Genomic DNA, 26,795 nt, shown 5'->3' with positions numbered 1-26,795 from the left:
CTCAGATAATCACCGAGACTTATGCTGTGGCCAATCCGAAGTCTTTCTTCCTTGGCTTATGGTGCTTCACATTCCCCTGGAGACTGGACTTCACACTTCCCGTATTCTTCGACGCTTCTCCTCCTTTCACACCGTATCCATCAATTTTTTTCTTCAGCACCCGCCGCAAGCACTAGGTCTCGAAGGCTTCATGTCTTTTCTGGTCATACGAAAGGCAGCAATTCGGAAGTACGAAGTTAAATAAAATTGATTAAAAAGATTCAACTCGTGGAGAAACTGTGCCTAGTTTTCTTGACTTCAGTAAAACTCGCTTATAACGATCATGCATGCAAAGAAATCCCGCCTATAACGAGGTGAGTTTCCGGTCTCTTGGATTGTCCTTCGATCGCTAATGTTAATTTCCTCGCATGTAACGAGTTCGGATGAAACGGAATCCCCGCTATTACAAACTATTCTTTGGTTCATTGGGAAATTATTTCCTCTTTTATGAAGAAATTTCGGCCATCTATGCTACTTAGCCGTTCCTAACCTTATCATCAGTTGTTCTCACGTGTAGCCATCACCACATTGTTCTACTGATGATCTTAAAATCGTTCTCGTTGCAGCCGTTTGATGGAAAGGATGGGATAATGGTTAATTGTTACGGGTATGCTGCTTAAAATAATAAAATTTACGGTACATTAGCCGGAAACCCTGTGACGCATATGGCAAAATCCTTTATTATGGATGTAACGAAATTACGTGTATTACAAAATAGAGTGATGGTCCCCAAAAATTCTTTAAAAGCGAGTTATACCGTATTTTTTGCACGTTTGTATTTTTTATCATCGGGAATTCTCCCTCTTCTTCTATGTGGTTAACTTACATACGCGAGCGGCTTAATATTCAAGGGTGCAGTCGTAGTAGGGTGAAGAAGGGGTGCATCTGCCCCTAAAAGCCTCCGCCCCTGACAAGACACGCCCCTCGACTTCCGTCTCTCTCAGGGTCCCACGGACCGGAACACGTCGGCGGGCGGATGTCTAAGGGTTTGGCTTTTTGAATGGATCGCCCCCGATTTCGTGGGTTTACGTTCAACGGCGGGTGGAAACGCATGGTAAACACTATGGACGCATCCGTATTCCGCTCATTTTATTACCGCCAAAAGAAGTTTAAAAAAATGTCCATTAATCCTTGCGTCTCTATCCCAGAAATCATTGGCTAGTTGTTCGTTATCTGAAAAGAATACTGAGGAAGTGCGAAGAGGTTTTTGGCAGGGGGTTAATCCTCACCAAAAAGCTACAAAGGATTATAATTTACTTCCACCAACATTCTCCACGCGTCGTGTACGCTATATTTGACATAATCTGCGATACTGTAGTCGTGAAGGCAATCCGCCTTTGAAGCTAAAACATGCCAAACATGCTGTTATGACCTGTTTACACGCTACATTAACCCGTACGAGTTAATGTCTAAATGTATGAACGTGATAATGAACACGAAAATGCACCGTGTAACCACCCTAACTTGTGCGAATGCATGAACATAAAATAGAGCCTGTTCTAATTTGGTTCATGCATTCGCGCATGTTCCGTTCCGGTCCACATGAATCATTCACGCAAACAGACATTAACTCGTACGTGTTAATGTATCGTGTAAACAGGCCCTCAGAAATACCAGGAAATTTCAGAAATTTGCATTAAAGAACTCATAAGTTAGCAAGCTACACTACCAGTCAACTAACCTTTTTCTATAAGTTCTAACGGATTTGTTATGCTCTCCGTTCGATTGCGGAAAATTCAACATTTTAAATCTATCTATTCTGCCGTCTATTCCTCTTATTTTATTTCTATGATCTGATTTACCGTAGTATGTTGGCGATCGCAAGATACGGTTAACTTCGTCGGAAAATGAACTGCTCTTTAATTAACGTAACTCAGAAGCTAAAACATGCTAATCATGCAGTTATAATTACCAGGAAAATTCAGAATCATGCATTAAAGAAAACTTAAGAAGGATTGGATTCTTTCCCGGTGCATAGTGGTTGTGAATGTTTTTCAGGCTTTCCTCCGGGTTATGCTCTCCATTTCTGCCGACGGTTCGATGAAGTACTCTTTCATTGTCCTAGGAGTTGGTTGGTCATCAATCAGTCCTCTGAACGATGAGATAATATTTATCTTTAGCGTCGGCAGAAATGTAGTGCCTAACCCGGTGGGAAGCCCGAGTAACATTAAAAGCCAACACATAAGTTACTAAGCTACACTAACAGTCAACCAACTTATTTCTTAATCCAAAAACTGCCGTTAAAGTGCATATTGTTGCCCAACCAGCTCTGAAGTCGATGAAAAAGTACTCAATCGAAACGTCGACGGAAATGGAGTGCGTAACCCTGTGGGAACCCCGGTAAATATTCAGAGCCAATACATAAGTAAGTTACACAAACATTCAACCAACCTATTTCTAAATCCTGTCACTGGCGTTTTTGCAGTGGTGTATCTAGGAATATGCTTTGGGGGGGGGGGCTAATTATGGCCTGGGTGACGACCCTCCCCCCCTCCTGGGTTCGGGAAAATTTTTGAAAAATGACATGCCTGAAAATACATTTTACATTATTTTGGCAATAAAAATTTTACTTTAAGCAGACGCAGTCTTTATGTGTCAAAACTAGACAATAGTTTTAAATAGTTGTTTTTATTTCTCTGAGGCTTTGGGTGGGATATATCCCCTCATCCCCCCCGTAGTTTCGCCATTGCGTTGTAGTAAATGTATATGACACGTTCCCACCCTTGTTGCCGTATAACTTCATCCCCTTCTTCGCTTGGTTTGCTCTCTGCCGTCCCCAGAGGAGTCGCTCACCGTGGGGGCGGCGGAAGTTGCGTCACCGCGGAAGGCGCGTTGGTCTGCCGGCTCCCACCCTTCTCACCTGCCGTCGTTTTCTTCCCTTGTCCTTGCCGCCTACAGGGGTCGCCACCGCTGCTTACATCACGCCATCAAGGGGTGGCGATCTTAATCGAACAGAACCAATGCGTCTCCAATTTCTTCCTTGTGTCATCTGTAACCTCGTCGGGAGAAAAAAATGTTCCATCATATCAATCATTTACTGAATTCCCTAGTAAAACGTTGTATGAGCCTGCCGAAGGGTTGATGAAAATGAACTATGTTCCACACTTTTAATATTTATTTCTACCCTAAGTTTCGACTAAAATATAGCATCTTTCATTCATCGACCGAATACCCTGAAAAATCTTTTAATTATTTGCTGTAAAAACATGTAAAACACATGATTTTGAGCTATTTAATTCGTATAATTTGTGTGGACCCTCCGTCTTCATGCTCAAATTTATAATTTATATTTCACTGTAGCATCGTAGCAAGCATATTCCAGCTTCAGGTTTTCTGTTGTTCGATTAAATATTTGCAGTAGGTACTTCATTCAAACATAGATAACTGATGATGACTGTATTTGATCGGTTGAAATAACTAAGGTTGCAATATTTTTTGTCAAAAATTTCAATCGAGTAACGCAGTTTTTTACTCCAAAACATTTCTTTAATATGAGACATTTTATCTAATTTATATCGCTAATAGTATAACCACCTCAGTTTTCTGAAGTAGGTAGTCATATGTTCATCTTTACGTTAATTGGGAATAAATCTTACATGGAAAGTTGTATTCACCTCCAATTGTAAAGCCACAATTTAGAGAAGCACTTCGTTTACGCAAACAATTATCGCCTTAATCGAATATTACCTAATAGTTGTGCAACTAGTCAACCGCCAGTATATCTTATCAAAATATTTGTGCACACTTAACAGTTTCCTGTAATGGTTTGAAGGCTATTGGGGCCTTAAAATTATCCAACGTTATTAAGTGTTGTTTTGCTTCCTCGTAAGCTTATCCTTTCTTCCTCATCTGCTGCTGGGTAATGGAGCCAGTTGAATATCATCTCATATCCATGCCCAGAGACCGGTTTGCGTTCTTCGTTGAAACTCAATCCATTAAGCTCTTCCCCGACGCTGGTACTGTCGTTAATGATCCCTGCGAAGGTCGTGTCGATTATCTGGTGAAAGTGCTCCTTAATAATTGCTTGCGCATCGAGATATGCCCCATCTCTTTTCTCCCTCCAGAAAAGCCCACTATTCCTATCGGGTTAATTTTAAACTTTGTTTGAACGTTAGGGGTAGTGATGTAAAATATCTGAGTATTTATAACTCATGGTATATTCTCTTGATAATCACAGCCGTTTATACCTTTTCATAAAGCTATTCTGCCAATTAAGGTAGGTTTTCATGAAGTATTTAAGAATTATTTTGGCCGTATCTCCTCCCTTCATAGACTTCCCTTTTCAGTTCACAGCAAGGCGTACTCCCTTTCATTCCATCTAAAACTCCTATTCTTTTCCTTCCTCTCCCTCGTTTACCCAAAATTCTACCATCTAACACTGTTTTCAACATCCCCTCCCCGCTAAGTACTCCCGCAATCCATACCTTCTGTCTCCTCCGTATCTCATCTAAAAGCTGCCTCTCCTCACCCATCATATCCAGCACTTCGTCGTTCCTTATCCTTTCCGTCCGCTTCACTTTCTCCATTATTTTCGTGACTCACATCTCCAACTCTTCCAGTTTCTTCTCGTCTTAGCTCCCAAGTGTTCATGTTTATCCACCGTTAAGCGCAACACTCCAGATCAGACTCTTTACTAACCTTTTCTTTAAACACTTTCTTAACGATCCTCTGATAACCTCTTTACTGTTCATGAGCGCCTCCTTTGCTAACGAAATTCTCTTCTTGATGTCCTTACTGCTTTTTTCGCTTTTCTTTGATGTATTGCTTAAATAGTTGAATTTTTAATACCTTTAGTTCATGGATACTCAGGCTTAAGTAAAGTAATCATTTGTTTACATAACGCTTTGCGCCGCTCAGAAGAGTGCAGTGTATATGTACTCTATTGTTATGAAAAATGAATGGTAATAATGATAACCTTGAATCATATGTCCCCCGGATTGAGAGTGGTTACCCAAAAAGGAAAGATAAATATTATATTAATGTGGGTAAAATTCTAACTACAAACGAATATGTTCATCCTCTCCCCAGCTGAAATATTTTGCGTTGCTCCGTTTGTTGGTCCATTATCTAAGTTGAGTTACGAAGAGTTGGTAGGATGACGTGTTTACGTCCTTACGCTTCCATAGCAGATTTAATATCAGTTTTTTTGCGCAAAATCTAAATTTTTAAGAAGTATTTTACCTCTTATTAGACCATAATCACCATTGCATTCTTTCCAGGTATTTCTAATGAAAAATGAAATTTTCTGCGTGTTTAGATCAAACCGTATTTTGAATTTTAAGGTATCTAAAATTTGAACATTTTGCGTAGCCTACTATAATATTCTAATGCAATTTAAAAAAATGAGATACCTGCTGATTTTTGCAAATTTTTATACTATATATCCAGTAAATTTCAAAATTCTTCAAACGACTTTAACGTCATGAAAAATAACCGAATACGACCGCTCGAACTCGAGTGAAGCGTCGTCTTACGTTGATTTTATGTGCACTGCGAGTCACCACGAGCGTCAGAATGTACCAAATGTAAATTCCTTGCATAAAAGAGCCTTAAGGTTCATGATATTCATAGCCAGCGTCACTTAAAATGAATTGAAGCCTTTGGCTACGGCTGACCCTGAGCGCGTGGGAGGATTGTTATGCCTTTGCCTCATAATGTCTGCTGATGAAGGCGATAGGGTCCCGGAAGGGTTATTCGTGGTGGTGAGGGTGAGCGTCAGAATGTACCAAATGTAAATTCCTTACATAAAAGAGCCATAAGGTTCATGATATTCATAGCCAGCGTCACTTAGAATGAATTGAAGCCTTTGGCTACGGCTGACCCTGAGCGCGTGGGAGGATTGTTGTGCCTTTGCCTCATAATGTCTGCTGATGAAGGCGATAGGGTCCCGGAAGGGTTATTCGTGGTGGTGAGGGTGAGCGTCAGAATGTACCAAATGTAAATTCCTTACATAAAAGAGCCATAAGGTTCATGATATTCATAGCCAGCGTCACTTAGAATGAATTGAAGCCTTTGGCTACGGCTGACCCTGAGCGCGTGGGAGGATTGTTGTGCCTTTGCCTCATAATGTCTGCTGATGAAGGCGATAGGGTCTCGGAAGGGTTATTCGTGGTGGTGAGGGGTGCTCCCACTCTATTGGGGTGCTTCACCCCATGTCCGTCCTTGTGTCACGCGATTAGGAGCGGCATTCGATGTATCGATCCATGAGTCGTTCGCGTTACCTTGGGGAGCTCTTTACTCATTCCTCAGTCTTCGTAGTCAAGGATATATATACATATGGAAATAATTTTCGGCATCTCGTATAATTAACGTTAGTGGAATCATTCACCACAAAGAACGAGATTACTTTCAATGGAAAAAGTATAACCGACATGAAGCGTCGTATCATCATCATCATAAGTCAACAATCCTAAGATTGCTTTGACGCAGCTCTCCATTCCTCTCTCCTATCCGCTAACCTTTTCATAGCGACGTATTTCTTCTCCTTCACATCCTTTATAACCTGTCCTATGTAACTCAATCGGGGCCGTCCCTTGCCCTTCTTCCCTTCCACCTGTCCGTCTACGATTGTTTTCATGAGGCCTTCATGTCTCATAATGTGGCCAACTAAGTTGTCCCGTCTTCTACTTAAGGTTTTTAGAAGACTTTTCTTTTCTCCCACGCTTCTAAGCACTTCCTCATTGCTTACACGGCCGATGACGTGTCACATATCCCATAATTAGACGGTCTTCATGACAAAAACGCCGCTCCGAAAGCATTATGCTGGAGGTAAGGAAACAGCATGTGAAAACTTTAGTGCGGGTAATCGGAATCTCTGGATCAGAAACGTGGATCGTTGGAAAGAGTAGAATCATGCATGATCTGGCGCTAGCGGGGGAGGAGCTGAAGGTCAACTGGATGGAAAGACCGAGAAAATACGAGTATTATCTATGAATAGGAGAAGAAAGGGGCTTGTGGAGTACCCTACTTTAGAAAAAAGACGTGATGGATAGGCCATGGCTAAAGACTCAAAGAACAACAAAAGGAAGCCTCTTGTGGCATTTATAAATGAGTCGATGAAGGATGTAAAACAAAAAAAAATGTTAGCTGATAGGAGACTTGGGTGGTAAAAACTCGTCGAACTAATCTCAGTATTGTTATGGTTTGTAGTGATGATAGCCTAATTTTGGCCTTCATCGAGCCCCTAACCGTCCCACATGTAAACCAGTTGATGGACAGGTAATGAATTCTTCCCGAAATCTAATGAAAAATTCATATCGTTAAATATGATTTCGTTACATGTGTGTGTAATGTACAATCCTGAAAATTGTCGGGACTGAGCTGAAAAAAATTAGGAGAACATTTAAGGAGAAAAACAAATAATTTCTTTAAGCTCGACTTTATATCCATACCTTCCGTATCAGATATTAAAATTAAATGTTTTCTAAGCTTTCCTTCATGTGTAGACCACCTCGAGTTGCAGTAAGGGTAAACCCGCCTTCACTTCTGAATTCTGGAAAATAGCAGAGCGGAGTACCACGAATGTGAAAATGTCCACACTGAAATGCAGTGGCGTAACTATGGGGGGGATAAGGGGATAGATCCCCCCCCAAAGCCTCAGCGAAATAAAAAAAAATATTTAAAACTATTGTCTAGTTTTGATGTACATGATAGCTGCATCTGCTTAAAGTTAATTTTTTATTGCCAAAATGATGTAAAATGTATCTCCAGGCATGTCATTTTTCAAAAACATTCCCGAACCCTGTTGCCTGGGAAGGGGGGGTCCCACGAATTATATTCCTAATTACGCTACTTCTGAAATGAATTCTTCTCGGATTTCCAATCGGGCATAGGGTCTGCATTTTGTAGGACAACGTTTCTTTGGAAGAATCCCCAACTTCTTCAGGGCTCATGATCAGCATCAGCCGATAAAAAGTATTTGGAACTCGCGTACGTGAAAAAACAAATAATTACTTTAAACTATACCCAAGCTCCATAAAGTCCATATCAGATATTGAAATTAAACATGATCATCAGCCTTGGAGATGCTGCGAAAATCTATCATCGAAACGTTGGCCCACAACATCAGACCCCAACCCGGTTGGAAACCTGAGACGAGTTCACTCAAATCATTCACCAGGAAAAAGTCAGACTCTTTCCGTCCACACCATGTTTTTTTTCATTGCCAAGTGTTATCGTTCGTGAATTTCAGTTTCACCTGCGAAAGGAAATTCCATTTCCGGCTTATTTATCCTCGTTCTTCTTCTGTTCCGGAGCCTGACATTTTTCGAGCCAAAACCACAATGGCTACCGAATGGGTTAGCTTTTTTTTTCAAGAATCTTTCACGCATGACGTGTAAAGGTCTTCGGGTTTGGTGTGAAGTTGATGGTGCAAAATAAGGCTTAATCGGACGTGACCATTCATGTGGCAAGAAATATCTGTGCGTATCGGCCAAACATCGGCTACCTCTGGTCTTGTATCGCGTCGGCTGTTGCTTGCTTTGCATTTAAGGATTTGAATTCGTGGATTAAATCGATAACGGACCTATACTTTTGCTTTCTTCACTGTGGAATGAATGACTGCGACTTCAAAATAAATTCTATCTTTAAAAATTTCATATCCCCTTATTTGATGAAATATAAAATGTACTTTGTTTTTATATTTCAATACCAGTTTTTCCCTTCTTAATATTTGATAACAAAATTTTGCTCAAGTTATTCATGGAAGGCTTCATCAGTACGCTTCGTCCTTTAGAGAGTTTTTCAAGCAATCACAATGGCGCAAAATGATTTATTCAAGTAATTCATCGAAAAATCAGTGCCGTGGATGTGTATTCGAATCTATACAATCAATTTTTTTAATGATCCCATTTTAATTCCCTTTATCGAATGAAATCATCTTTCAACTATACATTTTTAAGCTCAAAAACGGATATGTCTGGTTTATTACGGACTACTCATTCACTCCTGTGGCCTTTCGAAACTTGGGTCTTTGGCCTCACTAACTAGGCGCCTCCACATTCCACGGTCGCCTGCCATATCCAGTTGGGCTCCTATCTTTCTCTTTTTCTTCTACAAACTACGCGAAATTTATTTTATATACGCCTCGTGTGGCTTTTGTTGTTTAATATGAAATGTTATAAAGTAAATTGTATTTAATATAAATAGTTTTTTGTGGAATTTATTTCATAATTATCCCTCTCCTTTTTATTCTAAGAAAAATCTCAAATTCGTAACGCGTAAATACTTCCAGGAATTGAACCGTATTCATCCTTATCTAACCAGTTCTTATCCCGTCTTTCTGTTTGTAGTAGATATTATGTCTGCACTAGATTCCTTTTTTATCTCCCTTTGTGTTTGACTTATGCTGCAAACATCGCGAGAAAATTTGCTCGAGGTGTTTAAACACCTGTTATGAAATCTCCCCTCGGTCAGCATCATTGGAATATTTATCTGATAGCCTACGTGTCGAAACCGGGTCGGTATTTAGTAAATAAAATTGTGTGGAAGTTTACCATTTTATTTTATTCTCATTCGGATGATCCCCTGAGGATGAACAGCAAGTCGCTGCTCGAAACGTGGAAGACATCAAGCGGTGGAAAACCCGAGAAACTTTTCTGCAGTTATAACATCGAATTTCACAAAAGAGTCCCTGGTACTTACTCAAGTACTTAAGGTACTTACTCCGCCGATAAATGTGTTGTCACCCACCGCGTATTTAAATGGGTTTACAAAAGTCGCCACTCGTGTCGCTGACGGACGAAGTGATCCGACTTTCTCAAGGAAATAAGGTATAATTAGGGATATTGACCAATTTTTTTATAAATGATGATTGTGATCTATAAAATTCATAACTTTTCAATGCTATCCCTCGCAATTACAGACATTATGCAACAAAATATTGAAAAAAGTGGATCGCATTGCACTCATCACCGCGCCGCGGACATTTTTGAAAACTGATTTAAATGCGGCCGAAGTGGCATCAGAAATTTATTTATTTATTTCACACTTCCCCGTAAACAACACATTGCGGCATTTATAACGGGTTTTCAACATTAACAAAGCACAATACAAACATCCGTGCCCTGGTTAGGGATTACCTACTCTGGCGGGATCCGAACCAACGATCTACCGATTGGCAGGCGAGGACTTTACGCCACCGTGGCCGGCAATCAGCTTTCTATGAGATGGAATTGTGCCTTCTCTATGCAGTCCCTTTGGTTAAAAGACAACGGCTTGGGCTCATTTGACGCTGTTGTTAAAATCGCGATGGAAGTAAATTTTCGTATTCCCTTTACTCTACTTCAAGGCGAGTATGAGTAATTGCCGGAGAGGCGGCGACATTGCGGTAAGTCCTGGAGAGACACAGGCGACAACACGAGAAGAATCCATCCGGTCTCATTATCATTACGACCAACCTCGACTCGCTTCCGAGACAAGTATCAGTTGCAGGAGAGCATGTTGTGTATCGCGTGTTTGCGCCCTCGAGTATCGGTCGCGTTTCAGTCTTTTTTCTATTAGCGGTCGAGATGCACAGAAGGAGAGATCCTCATGCATGCCATCTCCGTCGGCCGTTTTCCCGCGTGTCCAGCCGTGCGTGAGACATTGAGAAGGGGTTCGTTAGCAGGTGGACGTGGTCGTGCCGAGGGGGCGGTTAGGAGTTTTGCCTGCGGGTACGAAGCGTGTAAATGCATGTGTCCCTCTCGAATTCAAAACCCATCCCTGTCATTTCTGGCTCACACGCCCCCTTCCGAGGCTCGCGTTACAGTTCTTGCCCGTCTTAAAGTGCGGCCTGAGGTCCGTTTCGCATTCTTCATACTACATCCCTTTGCCATTCAAGCTGCAAGTTCATGAAAGCACGAGACAATGATGATAATGATGAATTGAATATCTTTATGTATTTATTGTTACTCCATGTGAAGGAAACAAAAGTGGACCTAAGATGCTCCTATGGGGTACTCTTCATTTTTCATAGACTACATTTCTGCCAATGCTTATCCTTTTGAATTTTTTTCCAGTCTGATGATTGTTACGACCATGACCTCAAATAAAATCACTATCGGAAGAATTATCTTTTATTCGGTCTAAGTTTTATTATTTAACAACTTCTTGCTCCTCTCATCACTAGATGTGCCTTTGCCTTTCTTTATCAGCTTAACAGATTTATTTTTAACCTAATTTTATCTTGCTGAGTTAATTTTATTTTTCCCATCTCTAACTTAACTACTTAGGTATACTCGCTGTAGGGTAGATTTTTGGGTTCCGTCCGCGTTGTCATTTTGATGGCGACGTTTCGCCTCTTGTGCTGTAGGCGTCCTCAGGCTGAAGTCAACGTCACATCGTCGCTATCAAAATGACAAACTGGATGGAAACCGGAAATCAAACCTACTGCGAACCTGAACGCCCCGAAAACTATCAGAAACTTAACTACTTATGGTTATGTATTTCGATTTTAAGGAACAGGTATGTAGCAAAGACACTTTCCTGGACGGAACTCTTTATGTCACGTCATTCATATTCTTTATAAATAAACATATTCTTGTTACTTTCTTCCAGCACCTCTTATGGAATTACAATTGGGCAAAAAATTTTGAGGAATCATATATTTCATTTTTTAAATTGAATTCTCGTCCTACCTTGATATCTCTCGGGCCGGAATAAGTGTTTTCTCTTTCGGAATCCATATGAAGTCCGTATGACTGTGCGGTCTTATGTTCTCGCTTTTTAAGTTGATCATCGATCAGATTATTTATGGCGATGAACGCATTAAGTGTTGATGCTGTTTATAGATGTCTTCGATTTTTATTTTCTCCTGTCCGATTTGATGAATGTAACGCGAGAAACAGCCTTGCTCCCTGCATTTCCACCCCTTCCCCGCCCACGTTTATACCACAAAACCCTTCCTATAATCCTATATCCCTCCCCTTTTCCCCGCCTACGCTTATCCTTCGTTCCTTGTTCGAGGTCGCCGTCTCTCTTCCTTTAAAAAAAAAGAATAGCTACTTTCATTTCTCGCCCCCCACCATTAACTTCTTTCCCTTCTCTCCCCCTTTCTATAATGCATTCACCGTTAGTCCGCGATGTTCCTACTCGACCCCTACTCATGTTCAAGTCCTCGTCGCGCTGGACTTGAAGCGACTGATGACGACAGTCGGAGTTAGAAAAGATGTAATAATTTATACGGTGCTGTCGCCGGTGAGACGTGGTGGCACTGTTTCATATTAAGAGGAAATAGTAGGTATGTTCGCAAGTTCAACTTTTTAAAAACTTCGTTCAACGATTCTATGTGACCGTCAATGCTGTAGTGTTGTCATCATGGAGTTAAGGTTGTGTCACGTGAGGTGCTTACGTGTTCGTTTTTTCATTCTACCGCTCTTGATACATTTAAGAACATCTATAGTACTTCATTTGACGCTCATGAATACATTTACTACAATTTTCTCTGCATCACATAGTGTGAATCATAGTATACTTTTTTGTTTTCTGTAAAACGGCTTTTAAAATATGTAGCTATGGAGAAATCGTTTGTCTTTGTGTTGCTATTTAGCAGTTCAATGTATTTTGGTTTATGTGACGATGAAAAATCATTTTAATTGGACGATATTCAACTTGACTGTCTAAGGTGATATCCGGGTTCGAAACCCGGTTATGTTAAATGGTTACTTCTTGGCGAGTTGGATTTTTTTCTCATTGCCAACTATGGAACACTCGTGTTTATTTTGCGCACGATGTATGTACGCTCTATCTAGGAAAACTGGTTGTAAATGATGTTGGAGGTTTTCCGGTCGTAAAAACTAGTTAGTATTTCTGTCTTATCAAATATCATTTATGATTATTGTTTGAGTTAGAAAAAGTATTTCGAATTTCTGCAATTTTGAACCTCCTACGTCGGTTGTGTAATTAAATAGGTTTTCATAGCTTATTTGATTTTTTCTTAATTTGGATGATATATCTCGTAGATGTGCTAAAACTTCAGGTTTTCTACTGTGAAAATATTAAAACTTTTTTTCTTTAACATATTCATAGTTGAAACTCCCGGGCAAACATTTCATTGGAAAATAGCTTCCGCCTCTATAAGGACTCAAACCGAAAGCCTTTCCATTTAATTGGTTAAAGCACTTGACGTGAAATTTAAGATCCGAGTTTGAGTTGAGGTGAATGGTGGTGATATTTCACTCTTAACTGTAATGGTGAGTGACTCCGATATTGTACACAGTTGGATGGTCTGTAGTTTCTTCCCGAAAGAAGCACTAGGCTAGTGATATTTCACTCTTAACTGTAATGGTGAGTGACTCCGATATTGTACACGGTTGGATGGTCTGTCGTTTCTTCCCGAAAGAAGCACTAGGCTAGTGACATAAAGGAAATATTAAGAAAACAAGATTTATGGTTGCATGAAAAGAAGTAATACTGGAGCGTGCAGAGATTACTTGGAATCGTCCATTTTTAGTGTCATATTTTTTTGCAATTCTTTCATGAAAATGGGACTTACTTGTAACTAAAAAAAATCGGAAAAACAAATAGAGGTGTGAAGTAGAAAAAAGTTTTTAAAACAATTGGATTTTCATAAAAATGAGTTTTGGTGTTGAAATAATTTCAACGTCATCCACATGCATTTTTACTAGAGAACGCATTTAAAATTTTACGCTGATCTATTCGTGGAAATAAATACGTCCGTGTACCATCTGTTCATTCTATTCACTATAAAATAAGGAGTCTCAGCAGTTACTCACTGGAATTTCTCAATCATTTAGCTCTGGAAGAAAACATAATTTCACAGAAAATAATAATTTATCGTATTCGGTGAAACATATCTCAAAGAGTGAAAACAGGATATATTCTTTTCGTCTAACGTTTCTTGCAAAGAGTAACATGTGCGTAATTTGGTCTTTATTACCAGAGCTGCCTTATAAACTAGTTTAGGTGAAGGTTGGTTCACAAGTAATGTGACTCGTACAAATATCAATGCTGATAGTCTAATGCCGTTGAGACCGTGTAATGGAAGGTTAGTGGAACATCATGTTCAGCAATAAAGTGGAACCCTTTGGTTTTGCCCTCAATTTTTTTAAAATGAAAACTAAACGTATTTCAAAACGTTAGGTGTGGTCGAAGTTTCAGTGAAATAAAATTGTATGCGTACAGTTACCGCCCATATATTAACGTCTAAATGACGAAATGAATAATAAACTTAAAAAATTTCGGATGAATTTTTCTCAGGTTTTCCACCGGGTGATTTGCTTATAGGCCGACGTTGGCTCCGCCATCGTCCTCATGGCGGAGGTAGCTATCGAAACCTCGGCCTACAAGCAACTCACCCGGTGGAAAACCCGAGAAGATTTTACCAGTATCATACGCCGGGAAAGAACAAAATCTTATATGCAAAAAAGTCCTCAAATTAAATAAAAGTGGTCAAATATGAATAACTATTGCAAGTTGAAAATTGTTTTCTTTGCCCTCTGTAACTTCTTGTTATGTCATTCCTTGTGCCGGCGTCTCTTACCATGCTAAATCTCCAGGCCTTGCTAATACAGCCAATAAAATTCGACCTACTCGCGGGTGAAGATTGCGCTGCACCGAAGTTCAATCACATCCTTCGCCAATCTCCGGGCGATGAGTGAAACACCGTCGGTTATCTTTTAATGGATGCGACCCCCGCCCTCGTAGCTTACCCGACTCTTGCCTGTGTCGTCTTTTGACCTTTCTTAATGCTTCGTTGACCCTTCGCAGCCCTTGGCAGGACGGGGGACACTTGCCCCTAGATGGTTGACGTCACTCTTTTCCATATTCTTCCTACCCCTGCGCGAATTGACTGTAAAAAAATTCACTTTTTTTGGGCTTATGAATTTTCATTTGTAGTCCGTGTGCCCTCAGGGCGCGTGGAACGGAGTTTTTTGAGTAGCGGCTATAAAAGCGAGGACATGAGACGAATTCTTCAGGAACTCAACTCGGATTTCCCCACAGGCTAAGGAATTTCCGCTGTGAATATGTGATTAATTTAAATAATGAGTGCAGATAATTTGATTCTCTTGTCTACAAGAAATTCCACTTTCACTAATAACACCCCTCAGTACCATTTAGGCGTCAGAAAATACCTAAAATATGAAATAAATGCGTTTTAATTCACTTCATTATGTATTCCAGCGTATGAAGGCAATCTAATCTAATCTAAACCTAATCATACTTTCAGAAAATGTCTAAATATTGACCATATGATTTAAATTGGTAGATTCCAGGTTTCGTATTTTTTGTTTCTCTGATTTCTTCAGTTATTTGTCTGAGTTCCTTCTATTCAGTCTTTCATTTTCTGTCAAAAGTCATCGGCGGGAAAGCCATCAAGGCAGAAAAGTTAACAAATTTATACATACGACCGGTAAAACGTTCAAGTTTTCCACGGTCGAGCGTATATTCATCGTGAGGAAAGCAAAGAAATCGTTTATTTCTCATCAGGCATGACTTGTGTGTGATTTTTTTCGTGGTAATTTAATAAGAGAAATGAAATTTGGTGCATGTTCCAGCTAAATATTTTGGTACCCTGGGTTACTTCGTCCGTATCAGTATTCGTAAAATTCCGCAGAAGCACTATCAATGTCATTTTCCAGAATTGATTTCGCGTTTCCGTTAAACATACGACGATATTTCATTAGCTCCCCTGATAGCTATGTCAGTATTTTATCGATGATATCAGGTTTTAAAATAAAAAGGCGAAGCTAGCGGGGGGGGGGGGGGGGGGGGCTGGTGAAATATGACAATAGGTTGAAACGGAGAATGATTCCAAGAAAGAGAATTTTAAGGAGGTAACTCAATTTTCATTTCGAACCAGAGTGACGTAATGCATTGTATACTATCCTAAATGACACCATCGCTGCTCTCGTATTTTACGTGGTAGTAAAGTCAAGGAATAAAAATGATGGTTTTAATGGATTATTGAGCGTCTTTTCATATTGTTCTTTTCTCTTCCTTGAAAAATGAGAAACTTCTTGTCGGAATTTAAACTATTTTCTTTAAAAATTATCATATTTTATCACCAAACCTACTGTTCATATTTTCCATGGTATTTTCTTACTTTATTTTATCTTTCGATTTCTCTGCGATTTCGTGGCGCTGTTGATGTCATCTTCCATTCCTGAATGACTTGGCCAATTTTCCGAAAGGTCATCCGTTGGGTGTTCAATTGGTTATTACGGCGCGTGGAAACTCTCGCCTCATTCGTTATTAATCGGTCTTCTCTTGATTTATGATCCATTAGGTGGTGACTATATGATTTGTAATCATTCAGTTGTGGTCGCTTTTTATATCCTTTCGGCATTGGATATTTGAAAACAGAGTTCATTTTTGTGTCCTATTCTCTCCACCGCCATAAGCCGAGCCAGATAGGCATAGGCACGTATATTACAGAAAAACATTCCTTAACCACAATATAGGCTAGGGATTTTTTGTCTTATTTGCTTTCTTCGATCGAGAAGGTGAGCAGAATTTAAATGTATTTTTGGAATTACTAACAATTTATTAGCTGTGCGACATCTTTTAGACCCGTCAGCTTCTCCAATTCATGCGAGATTTTGTGATAAACGCTTCGCCGAAATCATTGAGAGGCAGTGTGGTGAACGTTACGAGAAACTCGCCTTCCTGAACCACATTTTACGATAGGAATTTCTTGTCCTATTTACATTCGCAAAGGACTTCCATTACCTTAAATTATTCCGCATCCCGAAAATGTTTTGAAAAAAAAAAAAATGTTTTAGTGGTGTTTGATTGCTGCTTAGTAAATTGTAAAATATACCTACTGCTTGCGTCACGATCATTACAAAAGAGGATCCCCAAGTCAGCCTCTAAATGCGTTGTCACACACCGCGCATTTAAAAGGGTTTACAAAAATCACCGCTTGCGTCGTTGACGGACAAAGTGACCCGAGTTTTATTTTTATATTATTTAAGGAGTTGCTCACATACAGCATTTCTGCCAATTTATAGTGACGAAGTTTCACGGGAAAATAAGGTAAAACCAGAGGCTTTGACCGAAATTTACATACGTGATAATGTGATATATCATATTATAACTTTTTAATGCTATTCCTCGCAGCTACAAATATTATACTGCAAAATATATGGGAAAAAGTGGATCGCATTGCACTCATGACCGCGCCGCGGACATTTTTGAAAACCGATTAAAATGCGACCGAAGTGGCTACAGATGTCAGCCTTACGTGGGATGGGATGGGCGGTATGCAGTCCCCAGTCAAAGCTCTCCCTTCGATACTGCGAAATTTTCGGATGTGCAGTAAACCCGTGGTATGAGGACTGCTTACTCTGGACTGGTAGGAGAAATGTAAGGAAAGCCAGGTGGAAGACATCTCTTTGCTTTTTAAGATTGCTTCTAGTCTGTGTTTTGCGTGCACCTACAAAAACAATTTTTGCGCCATTAAAGTGGAATTCGCTCATGAGAATTCTCTTACGAGATGGCACGATAAAATCTTCTCTCAATTCCATTTTCATATTTTCCCTTTGCGTTTAAAATGGACAAAAAACTCAGCGTTTCGCGTTGCCGGATCTCTTTTTCTTTACGACTTGCCGATGCTTCCGAACTCGTATTTCCAGTCTTATCCAGGAGAATGATGCTTCTTTTAATGTCGGACCGAGATTGGCGACTCTTAAGTCCGCGTTTGCGGTTATGTCTGCACATTGCTTCCTTTCATCGCCGTTGGCGTATTTATGTGGGCACACTACGATGTAACAGCAGCGATTGCTTAGAAATTTTGGTTTTATAACACAATATAATGCTGCATTTATGGTAAAGAAATACCGTGAGTGGAATATTCAATCGCACATTTGTGATGGAATGATCAAAACCTCGTAATTTCCTCTGAAATTTGATATCACCACTCTGTTCACAGCGCATGAAAATCCTACAATGAGATAAAACGCGTTGCATGAGTTAAAATAAGATTTTGGTTGAAAACGCAAAGTTTTGATGATTCTATCATGAACGTTCAACATTTCCAACAAGTTACTCCTGAATTAATCAATTTTATTCAAGCGTATCTATTTAGTTATTGGCTAATTGCGTGGAATTCCATCAGCGAAAATTTTGAAGCATTCAATTGAATTTTACACTTTGTAGGTTTTTGTTCATTGTTAAGAACTCTTTCCATTTAAAAAACTAAACGGAAATTGACCAATAATTTTGGAGTTAATGTATTATTGAAATTCGGAAATTAATTATGTTTAAACACAGAAATTTCCCATTTAAAAATGGTCACATTTTTATGCTCCTGAATTGAAAAACTTATTTTTATCCTCTTTGTCTAATCATTTGCTTCTTTCTTTCTCTTGTTTCATAGGTTATCCGGAGCCCGAATACCAGTGGCTCAAGGATGGAATTCCCTTGGGCGGTGGAGTGTTCTCTCCGCAGCATTACCACAGGATCCACGCAACAAGGCGGGAGGACGCCGGAGTGTACCAGTGCGTCGCGCGGAACATTGCGGGCGCAATTTTCGGCGAGAGGATAAGGGTCTCCGTAGCGCGTAAGTTTATCTTCATGCACTTCTGCACATATTTATGGAAATATCAGCCATATATATTGGGCCATCTCTTGTACATGATGGTCTTCTCTCTATTTAGTAGCCATATCTATCTATCCATATACGTGAAAGAGAATGTCTGTTTGTTTGTCCGCTACGCATTTCCATACGGCTTCACGGATTGCAACCAAAGTTAGTACGTAGGTGCATCCCATGCTCCCAAAGCCCATTGTGCTACTTTTGGTCGAGTCCAACGCGTCTTTTGCGTCATTTTCTCCTTGCCGTTTGTTACGTTACGTTATGATCTTCTGTTGCTGGTCATCCTGATGGGTGGGCACACCTCTTGACACGCTCAAAGAGAAAACGTAACTCAAAGGATTCTACACTTGAATATTATCCTCTCTGTGCAGACCATTTTGCTGGGTTGTACGTTAACTCGACGTTTTTGGTCTACGCACGTTCGGACACATAATGTCGGCCTCGGTGGTGACGGGGATAAGTCCTCGCCTGCCATACCAAAAATGTCGCGGGTTCGAGTCCCGCCTGTGTAGATTTCCCCTTCCAGGACATGGGTGTGTGTGATCGTCTATTGTTGGTTGTTTACACTCCCGATGTAAAGGCCACATCGTGCTGTTTTGGGGGCACTTGAGATAAATAAAAAATAAAATAATTATAAATGTTGTGGAGCGGGATATAAGCTGATCCCATGCACGGTACACGGAAATTGTTTTTTTTCCATTGTTTGCCGTTACCTATGTATACCATTATCTTATCTGCTTTGTTCCTTTACCTAAACATTCTGCCATGTAACTATGAATTCCAAGTTTTCCACCTCTCTCGATACTATTCTTCCCGAGCAACGCCGGTTGGCCTGCTGGTGTGAATACAGTTCGTGCCGCCTTAACCCTATGGTAACCCCGTACTCGCGTAAGGCAAAGTTACGTAACTGCCTGCGTCGGATCATATTGACCCAGAATTAAATTTGAAGCCCAAGCTCGAGTATGCCTCGGGATATATATTTACGAGGGACCCGAGCCCGAGTAGAGCTCGTGTTGTCGTATTTGATTCCGTGGAAAAAAATTCCGCGCATTTTTCTCGGACCCCAACCATGTAGCTATTTCTTTAGCTATCTTCTTCTTGTCTTCATGTATAGAAGTTGCTGCCATTTAACAGCTCCTAAATGCTCTGGATTAAAAAAAACTGTGGGTTTCACACAACCCGCATATGAAAATGCCACTGGCTTCTAAGTGTTAAAGTAATAATGGTAACGTCACTGGAAATAAATATGGGTTAAGAAATAAAAACTGAAACATGAAGCAATTTTAATATTGTTTATCCGTAAGAATCAGGGCTGTAATGCGTAGTTTTACAGATAATTTGCAAGTACTACCTTCGTGTATCACATTTTAAATGCACAACTCGTAGTCACCAGTGCACGAGTTATTTTTCTAGACACATATACTGGCATCGGGGGAAAACGCCGTGATACATAATGCATATTTCCGGACACAAAAATGGCATGGGAAGAAGGAGAAAAGTAATTTATAAGATTATATGAGACGCAAAATGCTAAAATATTTAACTGAACGTAAGTTACATTCATTAAAAAACCTCTCCGATCCTGTACAATCGACCCGGCTTGGACGTGGACGGGTGCAGAGAAGTCAAGAATGAAATCATTCGAAATGTGGTGTTACCGAAGAATAATGGAGGACAGCACCGAATCAGTTTAATAGGACTGGATGTAAAAAATAAGACATATATCGCTATGAAATGGCTAGCGGATAGGAGGAATGGATATCTGCACCAAACAAATCTTAGGATTGTTGACCTATGATGATAATTGAATTGTAGAAAAACTCCGTTAAGTGGCGCAATAGGTAACGTCGATCCCACTCCACTCCAAATCTTTTAATGTACATACTCGTTTTGGGTATCGCCCAGGCTATGTGGATGTAAATACCCATGTATAAATACTGTACCCAACGAGTAATTATCCGTCCCTCATCACCGCTGCCATCTCCAAGCCACATCGACTATTGGGTATGGTTGGTCTCGGGGTGTCCCGCAATTTTCCCTTCGTCGGGCTAATCGTACCCAAACCTCTTTATCCCACTTAAACCGCCGTCCCCTCGCCCCTCTCCCGTTCTGGGCGAGCCATCTGGGTCCATTCTTGAGATCGGCGAGTCCTCGGTTCTTCAGACAGTAGCTCACGTCGCCTTCCCTACTGTCTCCCGCACCCCGCGGGGAATACGTCCGTTGAGATTGTCTCCTTTGTGTGGTCGCCTCTTTAGGGCTCCGTCCTCGGGTTCGGCGTCTTCCTGCGAGATGTCATTCCCCTCTTGCAGCATTCAGACTCCTTCATCCACTCTTTAAGCCTGGTTTTGCGCTTGCAAGAAGACTGCAATAGCAGTAACTCCGAAGCGTTAACCACTATGACTCATAGCACTGATGAAGAAAGAAAATATCTAAACGTCGGCAAACATTTTTGCATTTCATTTCCCTGACCTATACTCCCAGTTCATTATACCATACATTATTCTCTGGCTCGTCTTGTGATGTTGTGTATGGGTGCCTCTTTCTTTGCTCAATCTCCAAGCCTTACCGATCCAGTCATAAAAACTCGATCTGGTAGAAGTAAACTCCATAAGACAATATACATATTAAAATTTTTCTCGGGATTCCGCGCGTTTGAGATTTTCTAAGAGCGCCGACGTTTCGGGTACCGATAATTTTCCTATGGTAAAAATCTGATTTGAAAGCGAAAAACCTCAGTTGGATTTGATCTGTTATGAAAATCTTACCCGTGCGGAATCCCTAGAAAATTTTAATTATTCTGTTCGCCGGGAAAGTGTAAAATCCATAATACAAATCGATGAGGCCAAGTTAGAGCTTAACTCAATTTTAATACCTTATGTTCGGCAGTTTGCTGTTACAGTTGTGTAGAAGAATTGTTTACGTCATTACATTACCACCCGTTGACCTGATATGAGATCACGTAAACATTATCAGATTTCTAGCGAAAGCTTGTATATCAATCATTTAAAAGCGAAAATGTTTAAAATCCCATTGGGATATCAGAGTTACATACATAATAGATGTAGCATGGAGGTTAGATATGCAAATATACACACAGATAATTAAAAAATCTATTAATTTTCAGTGATTTCAAGTGGGATCACCGGGAGTTAATGGGTTTAAGGCCTCTAGTACGCGATAATATTTTTCTATGTACGCCCCGAAGCTTTGAAGCTCTTTTTTATCCTAATTTAAAATTTTTTACTATTTTTTTATCTGTAAACCTTACATTTTTACATTCAATCATATCGAAGCTGATAGATATCCCGTGTGCAAATAATTTAATAACTCCTGTCTCATAACTTACGAACCAGGAGAAACTTTGCATGGCTCTTTCGAATGAATCTTATTCTTCCCCATCCGGCCCCCCTCTGATTTTCACTCGGAAAGCGATGATTTCTCTCGGTCTTAATGTAATAGATGGTCTCTCATAAATTTTCCTCGGCAATTTTTCGTACTTCCATGCAATCTCTCTTATCCCCGCGCCACTATTTATTTCATTCATTTTCCTTTCATCACAAGTATTTTAAATAAATGCTTTTCAAAACTTGGTGGTCTCTCTCTTGGAGGAGAAAATATATAAAATATCCCGTATGGTGACTGCGTGGTAACCACAAGCGTTGCCGTGGTAAATACATGGATTTTCTTGTATTTCAAATATTTTTTGTATTATTTTGCATTTCAAACATTTTTTGTATTATAAATTGGACATTTCAATATTTCCATGGAAATCTGGATTGGTGGATCTGCATGGATTTATGCCTTATACAATGAAAATCCTTATATTAGTGAAATTGGACATTGCCTTATTTCCACGTAAATGTTGAAATGTCCAATTTTACAAATATAAGGAACTTAATTGAATAAGGCATAAATTGATTCGTTTCACCCGCGAAAACAAATTCTCAGTTCTTTAAAAGCGCCATAATTTTCCCATAATTTAAATTTGATTTGAAAACGAAAAATTTCAGTTGGATTTGATCTGTTACGAAAAGTTAAAAATGATCTCTCTTTTCGAATGATTAAAAAAATTATATATTTGATAAAAAATCTTTGACTCATGTTGCACCACGGAAGTGAGATGATATTTATAGGTGTTCCTCTGAAGCTCTCGATATTAATCACCGTTTCACACTTATTTTTTGCCACCTATCATTATGAGTTCGATAGGAATGGCGATGATTGTCAGATAGATTTTCGACGAGATTTTACTATAAGGTAATTCATTGTAATAAGAATGGTATTTCGTAATTTAATTAGTTATAGCAGTATTTTTCCGCGCGTATTTATTAGCTCAACCTGTTACAACGTTTACACGTCATTTCAAGATCTGTCTCCCGAGAAAGCTCTGAGACTAACACAGCTCTTGAATATGACGTGTTAGCGTTGAAACCGGTTGAGTTAATAAATTAGTGTGGAAAATTACTATGGCTGTTTCTATCTTATTTGTTCGGGTGGTGATAGCTATGAGGTACAGCTATCATGGAATGTTTTCAGCAATAAAAATAGCCAAAAGTGAATGAGTGTTCATTTACTTGTCCTCTTCAGGGAACGATGAAAGTCAATAGAGACTTGGGACACCATTCCACAGTATATATATATACACCTTCGAATCGTTGGTCGCTAGCAGCGGTATGTCGGCCGTGTAGTTAATCCTTTTAGGAAGGATACCAGCTTGAGCAGAGCATTGAAAGCGAGACTTTGAGATAGGTTGTTATTGGGCTTCAGTTTTAATGTAAATTTTAAACCAAAATGGGTCAAATATGACCTGTTGAGCGGCGCGGGAGCCGTCTGGAAGTTTTCCACATAACTCCGTTCACTGTAACGGAACTCAAAGGGTTGGTGAGTAATAAATGACTTAAGTGAGGAGTAAATGGCTGAAGTAGGTTCCTATGGAAACATTATTACTTGTAAGCTATTGCATATTTTACTCGCACGAAGCTGAAAAAAAATCAGGTGGTAATGACGTTTTAGATGCTGAAAACTGATCTTAAATTATAAATAATCATAAAATACCTGCTAAAACCGTATTCACGAACGAAATGAGTATCGATGATAATATTTTTTCTATTCTATTTCCATCATATGAGTAAATATAACTCGGTTACTTTTTGCTCTGGAAGGTTCAGCTCGGCTACACCGGCCTTTTCCGTTTCTTAAAACCGTCGAGGAAACACTATAATCAACTTTAATTAGAAATAACGTTAGACATTGAAATTTTGAAATCATTTTACTTCAGTAATGGTTGTAAAATTTCTATCTGTTATTGTTACTTTACATGTATGCCTCCTCCTTCTCTAACAAAGTGCTTGGAATAACAATAGAAAATAATTATTGTAGCATATAGGACGTTGTTCAATCCCATTTACTGGATATACATTTTTCGTCAGGCATTATATCAGCTTAAATTAAAAAAAAAGAAATCAAATAGTGTGTGCCGAGATGTAATTTCCTTAATGATGTAGCATAATTTAGGGGTATAGGTAGATTTTCTCTCTTACTTTGCAAACTTTCGCTGCTATTTTCTTAGATAAGCACTTAGTTTAGAGAAGGACAAGTTTGTTACCTATTTTATCATTAATGTGCTTCATTTTATATTTATTTACCGTAATTCATACCTAAACAAACATTTTAAAGTTGTCTCTATCAATGGTTCTTTCAGTCGAAATAATTGGTCAATGCATTAGACTGTCGCCGATGCTACATAGACGCTTGCTACTAATTATCGTTATTGTACATAATTTTACTATTCTCCATCATTTCGGGAAAATGATGATCGTAAATAAATGATGGCCCTTTTAACTCGCTATCTTCATTCGCAGCCTCGAGAAACAATCCAAACTGACATTCTTAAAAATATTCTTTCGTGGCTGTAGTAGACGAGGTTGAAAGGTGTAACAATGGTTGAATTTCATTTTCGCTATGATACAGTTTCGATAAAGCATTTAAAAAAACTAGTTGCACACACTGACCGCCTTTTTCACCATGTATAATTTTTTCCAATTATGTTCATAAAACCTGTTATTTTTTACTGTCGTTTAAGTGTTGATGATAATTTACTTCCGAGAAAGCCTTGGACAACGTTCCGCTGCTTGCTCTCTCCGGAAGGAAAGCTTCTGGGTATAAGCCCAACGAAAAGTCACATTCGCGAAACGAGCGATAATATATATTTCTTGCAAATTGTACGAGACTTTTGAATGTCTTAGGGCTTCGAAATCAAGAGTCTGTTTTTGAAAATGTGCGTTTGTAAGTGGTGGGTGCTATTACATTGGCTACAGGTGTCTCAGTTACGATATTTATTTATTACCATTCCACCGAAAGCTGCTCTTTCTTGGCCTTTACATCGGGGTTCATGACATGTTAACAATTAAACGTACTCGAACATCTGTATCCTGGATAGGGGTGAACTACCCTGGCTGGAATCGAACCCGCGACCTTGGGGTTGTAAGGCGAGGACTTGACCACGCCGCTACTGAGACCGGCCGGGGGTATTCAAAGGCATGGGAATCAGTCGCTGTGAATACAAGAACGTCTATGTTTGCAGCTTAATTTAGCAATTTCTTCGCTTTAAAATTATACTCGTGAATTTTCTCTTGCGCGCGAATCGTTAAAATTGACTACATTGCGTATCTGCAAAATTTTGGACGCTAATGTAAGATCATCACCAGAAGACAACGATCCTAAGATTGGTTTGATGCAACCCTACTATCAGCTAGCCGTTTCATGGAATAGGCGTATTTCTTATCTTTTACATCCTTTAAAACCTGTCCTATGTAACTCATTCGGGGCCGTCAATTGCCCTTCTTCCCTTCCACCTGTCCTTCTAAGTATGATTGTTTTCATCAGGCCATTATGCTTCATAATATGGTCAAATAAGCTGTCCCGTCATATCCATAATTTGTTTTGAAGGCATCTCTTTTCTCTCTCTCTTCTCAGCACTTCATCTTTAATTTAGTGTAAGATAATCCTCCTAATATCGGGTTGCATTTGGTCTGAAAAGAAACTTTCATCATGGTTCGCGCAGTGAGTGCTGTGCTGTTTCATTTCTGCTTAGATCATAAATTAATGTTTGATTTACTAGTTTTTTAGGTATAAATTCTCATTTGATTTGAAACTAGGATTTATTTTATTGAATATCTCAGTTGGTCTCACATTTAAGATTAACATATAGATGAGATAAGATATAAATAAGATTCTAGAAATATAATTCAGGTGTCATTTGTCATACATTTTCACGTGGTTTCGCATTTCTATATAAGTATTACTATTGTAGGACACGATAAGGCTTCAGCTGTTATCTTTTATTCTTGTGCGCCGGAATATAAACTTTTATTTGCCAGAATATGTTAAATATTAAGAGCATACTTTACGAGGTGCAATAATCAAGTTTAAATTTTATTTTTGAGGGTACTTAAATGTTAATGAATCTTTACGACCTTTTGTATTAAATGACTAATTATTTAATGACGTTCTTCCTGACATTCTTTATACAATTGAAGAAGGAGCTTTCTCATTCCGACGCAAATAAAAATTTTAATTGCGCCGTATAATCTGGTTTACGATGCTACTGGCTTAAACGATTCCGATGTACGAATGATTGAGAAGCTACCATTAATCCATCCATGAATTTGGTCGAATAGTCTTTCCCTTCTCAATCAAAGGCCGCGTGAAGGTCCTCTAGAAATTTTATAGCATGCTTGGCTTACTCGCTAATGTGGTTCCATACGATTATGATAGCCCAAATACCGACTTCCACATCATAGTATGTAAATCGTATATGCGCAAATAATTCTCCCAACCTCAGAGTAAATATATACCAGTGTGCCGGATGGCTACACGCATGGCTCAGTGAGAAAAAGTCGAAGTCAACATTGAAGCCCCAGATTTCCCTTATTATGGGTTATGGAAAAAGTAATCAAAGTAAATGCAGTCAAACCTCCATATAACGGGCATGTATGGGACCGGAAAATGTGTCCGCTATTAAGAGGTATCCGCTATTCAATGTGGACTTCTATCCGGACGATTATGGCTCAGTTTTTTGTGTTGTAATTGCGTCGTTTAGTGTGTATTACTAAAACCTTTCAATATTTAATTTTATAAATATTGAAACAATGCTCTAATATCTCACAGCTAGTTTTTCTGCTTTCCAAACGATATAAATCCGATAATCCGTTTCTGCGCC

At 39.4% G+C, this 26,795-nt stretch overlaps 1 protein-coding gene across 1 annotated transcript in view; it reads left to right on the top strand.

Moving 5' to 3' along the window:
• LOC124168978 (protein sidekick) overlaps positions 1-26,795 on the top strand; it is a 238,533-nt gene that overhangs the window by 147,270 nt on the left and 64,468 nt on the right. Inside the window, exon 3 of the mRNA XM_046547402.1 lies at positions 18,356-18,538. Within this exon, the coding sequence (XP_046403358.1) occupies positions 18,356-18,538 (183 nt within the window). The remainder of the gene's footprint in view (positions 1-18,355; positions 18,539-26,795) is intronic.

Source organism: Ischnura elegans, chromosome 12 (assembly GCF_921293095.1).
Source record: "Ischnura elegans chromosome 12, ioIscEleg1.1, whole genome shotgun sequence".
Lineage (NCBI taxonomy): Eukaryota > Metazoa > Arthropoda > Insecta > Odonata > Coenagrionidae > Ischnura > Ischnura elegans.
The sequence above is the reverse complement of the archived record's forward strand: the minus strand, read 5'-3'. Positions and strand labels throughout refer to the sequence as shown.